Raw genomic sequence first — 6,554 nt, 5'->3', positions numbered from 1 at the left:
AAGGTTTTAGCTTTAGGAATACCTGAAAGAGGAACACAACAGAACAATACTCGGAGTTCATTTTCGAAGTAAAGAAAGAAATATGAGACCGAAGAAGGAAAGAAATCAAAAAAGAAACAACTCATCATCTCCCGCCAAAACCAGATTGAACATTGATTCAAGAGGATCATTCGGGAGTAGTCCATCTTCTAGGTCATCATCAACAGTACCACCGGGAGCTACATATCTTCTAAACAGAGATACTATTACAGAAGAAGGATTATTTGAAGAGAGAAGAGGATATAATCCTGATTACAAAAACCCTAATAACCCTAGGAGTTTTACATAGTGTTAAACAACAGTGTTGGGAAAAAGCTGAGAAGATTATAGGAAGAGATCCAGAACGATGGAGAAGAGACCCACTTGGTAATATTGTTTTTAGAAAGCTTGTTGGATGTCCTGGTTGTCTTTGTCATGATTATGATCATATTTTGCCTTACTCCAAGGTATGGTTTCATTTTCAGGAAATTTGGGTTTTTTTGTTTGACTTCATCAATGTGGTTTGACTGAAAAAGATGTTACCTTTTTCTGATAATCTTGTGGAGCTTGGTTTGGTATTGAATGAAAAATGGTTGGAATTTTTGGGGATAGTATTTTAATGTCTTTTGTTAGCTGTATTGGATTGCTTTGATGAAGTTTCCAAATTTCAGGGTGGGAAGAGTACACTGGACAATTGCCAGGTTTTACAGGTATTCCTTTGACATTTTTGAATAATTCTGTGATGAGGTTCTTGTGCTTTTGTGTTTGCTGTGATTTACGTTTCGAAATGTCCTGTTTAGATTTGAACACAGACTTTCCGATAAAAGTCTGGTGATTTCTAGAACCTAAGCTTGTCAAGTTAACAAGGAAGATGGTCTGTCTAGAAATAACTAGGATTATCTAGCTAGTTAAGCTGGTTAGTAAGTCTGTTAAGTGTTCTAGGGGTAAATCAGTTTCGGTACTAGAGATGAGTCTACATAAGTCGGCCAATTGTTGTTCGCTGAAGTTGGTTAGAGACTCCTATTATGGCAGGAGTTTTGGTAGTGGAACTACTTGTAAGTAAGAGAGTTAGGGCTCTCCTTACTGTGAGTTGTGTGAGCCAGTCGAGAGTGCGAGAATTGTGGTCTGCACTAGTGTTTTATGAGCGTACATGGTGAGGTCGGAGTCTCTAGTGTATCTAGAGATTGAGTTTGTCAACCAAAGATATTGTAACCAGTTCTTTGATTTAGTCAAATTTACTATTGAACCGAGGTTTTTCGAGAGTTCGACATAAAAGCTTCTACAGGTAGACTCGACATGTACCAGGTTTCGTTGTGCCTCTTCTTTTATAATTTGTTTCATTGTTCCAATCAACTTATAGCGCGTAAAATAGTAATTCAAGAGCCGTGTTTCATCCAATTGCAAAAGGGAGAATTTACCATCTAGCCAAACTTACATATTTGGCTAAAAGAGGTATGACACTAGGGCAGCTAAATATTGGTATTTAACATAGTTATCAAATCAGCTATCATTTGGCAATAATCACTAACACTCATTTTGGAAGGTCCCCAGGCACAATTTTAAAGTAAGAGCAAATTCTGCAATTTCTTGGCGCAGTTTGCAATCCCGCAGCCAGTGCCTGGCTCAAGGGGAAGTTTGTCCGAGACTTGGAGAGTTACACTTACACCAAGCTCAGTAAAACCAGTCCTCTGATTTTGTCGCTGGGTTTCAACTAACGGGTGATTTTGTCAAAGCCTTCGACCAGTATGGAACCTTGATGGCCTTTAGCCAAATTCAGCACTTTCATTTGGCAATCATACCAAATATCTGAATTTAGCTCCCCTACTGAGTCAAACTTGTTAGATTTGGCTGACCTTTTGGATGCTGTTAGGACTTTTATGAACAAAAGTACTTAAAATTATTTAACGGACAAAAGCACCTATCATGGGAAGATTTTTTTCTTGTTCGTAGTGGTCTTTCAGCCATGGTTATTGGATGACTGCTGTTGGCTTTTGACTGCAACCTCATAAGCTCGTGAATACTCGCCAATCACAGAGGAAGTTTCTCATCTGAATTCACTTCCATCTTCATCATGCTGATCCTGTAATACCATCAGAATAAAAGAAAGACCACATCTCTTTGTTGGGCATTTGGTCGTCTAGTTGTGTTACGTTGGGTGCGTTTTTTTGTTTTAATTTCGCAGCTTTCGGTTTGCAAATTTATTGATTTTCATGTGTACTATAGGTAACAGTTAACCGTTCAAAGGGCAATAAAATTGAGTCGGAGATTTCGAGAGCTGATCTAATCCAGAAGAGCTCTTACTGCCGGGTTGCAGGTACACTTTAAATCACGCGAAATTTGTTTTCCCTTTAATCATGAAATTACATAAGTTTTAAAGAACAATCTTTCTATTGGTTTTTAATTTCTATCTTTGAAGAAAAATGTCTCGTGTAAAAAATATTTTTTCTCATATCTGGAATTGATGTTCTGGCAATTCTGCATGGTTATTTGAACAATAGGGCGTGAGATGGATCTTCTTGAACTATCAGCTTATGGCAATGTTCGTCGCGGACAAGACCCAGGTGGTTGTAGAATCCAATGACCCTAGGAGAGGTAGCCAGAGGTATGAGTTGTACTGTTGCTATCTATGGAAAAAGATCCATGACAAAAATTAGAACGGCATAGTTTTTTTTCCCTTATCCAGTAGAAGAAGATATCAACAGGAAGGCAATGATTGCTATTGATTCAGGGGCTGTTATGAGTAGCCGTTATTCTGATTTCTTGTTTCCACCTTCTGTATGAGATGTGGAGGGTGTGTGTAACTGTATTAATGTCACACAAAAGAGGATTCTTCCCTACAATGTAGTAAGAAAACCTTTATCTATTTATGATACAAGTTTAACAATTAAAACTAATCATGAAAGTCGTGCACAACTCATTGTCTGTAAATGTTGTCACCCATCTTGTGCCTGTTGTTGAATTTAGTTGTGAAATTATTAAGATGTCAAAATATTATTTCGTTTCAGTTTTTATTAATAGCACGATATAATAGAAATAGAATGTCTGATTTCACTGATTAAGCAGTCCAATAGACGACTTAAACCTTACACCTCGGCAGCACAGCTAGTTTACAGGTGATCCAAGTCTGTATTTTTGACTTGATGATTTTTGTTCATCTCATTCTCTACTTCATGACCAATAATATAGAGAGAAAAAAAAGAACAGGAAGTGGGAACATTTTATCAGAACTCAAGAACAAAGGATGTTTTTGCCTTCAACATTTATCGTAATAAATATATTATACTACTGTCTCAAGACTTCATGAAAGTTGATCTTCCAGAAATTGTTGTTAAAAGGTTTCTGTACCTTGAAGAATGTTGCGAACAAGGCATAGACCAGACTGCCAGAGCCTGTATCCCCTTCTCAAACCTGATCAGCTGAACAGGTCCCCGACCACGTTTTTTAGACTAAATTTCCATTTACAAATCCTCTGCAGGATAAACTAGTATTCATAGAACCACCCAGTATCACATATTAACACAAGTACCTTCATTTTTCAACACACAATCAAAGAAGCACAAAAACAGTAGTAACTACATGAGAAACTTTTCTCTCATTTCTCAAAATTTTATCAAACAAAATTAAGATCCAACACAGAAAATCAAGAACTTTTCTTTCTTTAGTAATTATTAAGAAGATCAAGACATGTAAAATACAGTTAGACTTCTGCAGGAGGGGGAGGAGGCAAAACAGGAGTATTTTTTGGATTTGCCCCTGGTTCTTTATAATCCATAACATTAACTTGCAACATCCTTCTTCCATTCTGAACAAAACAACATCAATTACAGAACACATAAGAATTCAATCATGGAAAACTCTAATTAAATGAACAAAATTGGAGAAAAAATAGAAAAGAAAAGAACCAACCTCTACATCAACAGTAGAATGATCATCATTTCCCAAACTTACTAAATTTCTTGCAGATCCTAGAAAAGAAACAAATCAAATTAAATCATAAAATAATACTAAGAATGTTTAGAACTTTAATGTAAAGGAATAAGGATAATTATATATACCCTGTGAGAAAAAAAGAGACAAAATCATAGCTGAAACAAGAAGAATCTTGAAAAAGTAAAATCGACCCATTTTTCTTTCTAGGATTGATTCGGTTTTTCTTTTTTTCTTTCGAGATTCTTAAGAACTGGGTTCCTATTTGATTTCTGATTCTTTTTTTGAGTTATGTAGAATTAGTACCTTGAATTTGAAGAATGAAAACATTATACTAGTCTGAAGTAGTATATATAACAGTCAAAATTTGGGAGTAAGAAACCGCCTTAACTTTGTAAAGTTAAGAACTTTAAATGTGTACACAGATATACTTCCACTTGTGGGTTATTTTCTCTTTTTAAATTTTTCCGTGATGGACTTTTGCCACTTACAAGAACAATGTTCGAGGTCGCATCTTTCTGGTTGCTAGGTATGAATGTTTGAGCCAGCCAATTATCAGACAAAGAGCGCGATTATTTTTGGCGGACTCGGTGTCTGAATCTAACTCAGCTCGAGTCAGATGTCAGATGCCAAGCCGTTTGATTTTCATTTTGATTCAGACTGAACTAATGACTCGGATTCATTTGAGTCAGCGAATAATATGCCTCTGACTCATGGGACCAAGCTATTGGCTCACATATTATTGAGTCAGGTGAGTCAAATCTGACTCAGAAAACAAACATATTGAGTTAGATCCAGATGAGTCAGGTGATTTCTATCATTTCCAAACGAGTCGGATCCAAATACGTTGAAAATTATAGTAATCGGGTATATATACATATATATATATAAATACATTTATTTTATTTTTCTTTTGACAAAAACAAATTTTATTAAGGCTACACAAGAGCCGGACCGGAACCGGTGAACCGTACCAGAACCGGAAAAAAAGAATCGGAACCGGGGAGGAGGTACATGGAACGGTATTTGAATTCAGAATCGGTAGAGGACTGGGTACATGGAACATCTCTATCCTATTCCCGGCCTATACCGGACCAAATACCCCGGTTAATATCAGCCGTCAGATTTTTTGATTATAAGTAACCACGACCATCGATCCTAGGTTTTCAGAGTCATCTTATATCTTATCTATTTTATTGAGTGTCGACTATTCATCACTCGTTCTTCTTCTTTCTTTCTTTTTTCTCAAAATTGAAGAGCTGAAAAACTCTAGTTTGTATCGGATCCACCACCACCACCTTCTTCTCCACCACCACCACCACCATCATCAATTCCATACCTAAATCGAAGAAAGATAGTTTTCTTCATTTCATTCTTTCTCGTTCTGGTTGTGCTGAGGCTGAGGCGATCTGAGGGTGTGAATCTGAGATATGGAGCAGATTTAAGAAAGAAAATTAAGAACATAGATAACAGTGAAAAATTAGAGTTCGATGTGCTCGATTGACAAGAAAATGGGTTTCCGCTACAGAACGAAAAGAAACTGAATAGAAGAATGAAATTAGGGTTTGATAATTGATTTGACGGGGTTTGATAAGATTGAATTGATGAAATTAAGATCTGATTGATTTAAAGAAGAAATTGAGGTTGTTTCTGAAATAAAAGAAATTGGTGTTGTCGGGGTTGTAATCATGCTGATTCCCTGGTCTCTGGATGAAAAACAGATGATGTTGGAATGACTTTGGATGGAAAGTAATGAACACAGAAATAAGAAAAACTTATGTATGATTTGTTTTTTTTTGCGATGATAATTGTAATACGGATACTGTAAATGAGTATATGAATGAATTAAATTATGATAATGAATGGGTGTATTTTGCTCAGATTAGATGGATATTGTCATAGTTTTAATTTTCTAATTGTGTTGATGTTACAGGTAAAAACCTGGTACTGGAGTGTAACCGGACCGCTCTTACAGGTACAGATACAAGTCCAGGTACCCGTCCTCAAAATGAGGTACCCGATTTATAAGAAACCTGGACCGTACATGCCCATGTGCAACCTTAAACTTTATTGATTATTGTAAGTTGGTGAATATATATTCAACTTCTAAAGCTGCTCGGAACTCCAAAGGACAAACTACCCACCAAACTCGGGCTAAGTAATTTTTTCTTACATGCTTAGTCATTTTATCCGCAACTCTATTACAAACTCTATCTAAATATAAACAAGATCAGCAAGGGTTTTGACACGACAATTTGACACGCCTATTAATTATACAATCATCTTGCCAGAGAGGGGATATCTTATGCTTCTGAAGGAGATTCACTACCTAAAGGTTATCATTTTCAAATATTACCTTCTCGTATTGAAGTTTATTTTCCCATTGCATAACAAGTAGGAATCCCCACGCTTCAGCTTGAGTTATGTTTCTGGCATGTTGAAGGAGTCCCATGACTGTCGTGAATTTCCCTGCATGATCTTGAATTAGAATGGCAATTCTAACAATAATATGATTAGGCAACATAGAAGCATCAATATTAATTTTAAAGTGACCCTCTGGTGATGGTTTCTGATGGGGTAAAATAGTTGACCTTCTCTACAAAACAACT

At 36.3% G+C, this 6,554-nt stretch overlaps 1 protein-coding gene and 1 pseudogene across 1 annotated transcript; one reads left to right on the top strand and one right to left on the bottom strand.

The window, feature by feature from the left end:
- LOC113281688 lies at nucleotides 1–2,912 on the top strand (annotated as a pseudogene).
- Nucleotides 2,913–3,043: 131 nt separating this feature from the next.
- LOC113281687 (protein PSY1-like) lies at nucleotides 3,044–4,245 on the bottom strand. Its single transcript, XM_026530483.1, has 3 exons — nucleotides 4,074–4,245; nucleotides 3,925–3,983; nucleotides 3,044–3,820 (listed from the first exon to the last, which is right to left on the bottom strand). Exons 1-3 carry the CDS (start codon nucleotides 4,141–4,143, stop codon nucleotides 3,716–3,718), a joined length of 234 nt encoding a protein of 77 aa, XP_026386268.1. The 5' UTR covers nucleotides 4,144–4,245; the 3' UTR covers nucleotides 3,044–3,715.
- Nucleotides 4,246–6,554: the final 2,309 nt, after the last annotated feature.

Source organism: Papaver somniferum, chromosome 5 (assembly GCF_003573695.1).
Source record: "Papaver somniferum cultivar HN1 chromosome 5, ASM357369v1, whole genome shotgun sequence".
Classification (NCBI taxonomy): Eukaryota; Viridiplantae; Streptophyta; class Magnoliopsida; order Ranunculales; family Papaveraceae; genus Papaver; species Papaver somniferum.
The sequence above is the reverse complement of the archived record's forward strand: the minus strand, read 5'-3'. Positions and strand labels throughout refer to the sequence as shown.

Bases quoted from the DNA above. Each gene is read 5' to 3' on its own strand.
- LOC113281687 (XM_026530483.1), bottom strand. From the start codon at position 4,143: ATGGGTCGATTTTACTTTTTCAAGATTCTTCTTGTTTCAGCTATGATT. The intron at 3,984-4,073 runs GTATATATAATT...TTTCTTTTCTAG, and splicing joins GTCTCTTTTTTTCTCACAGG to GATCTGCAAGAAATTTAGTA. The intron at 3,821-3,924 runs GTTGGTTCTTTT...TGTTTTGTTCAG, and splicing joins ATTCTACTGTTGATGTAGAG to AATGGAAGAAGGATGTTGCA.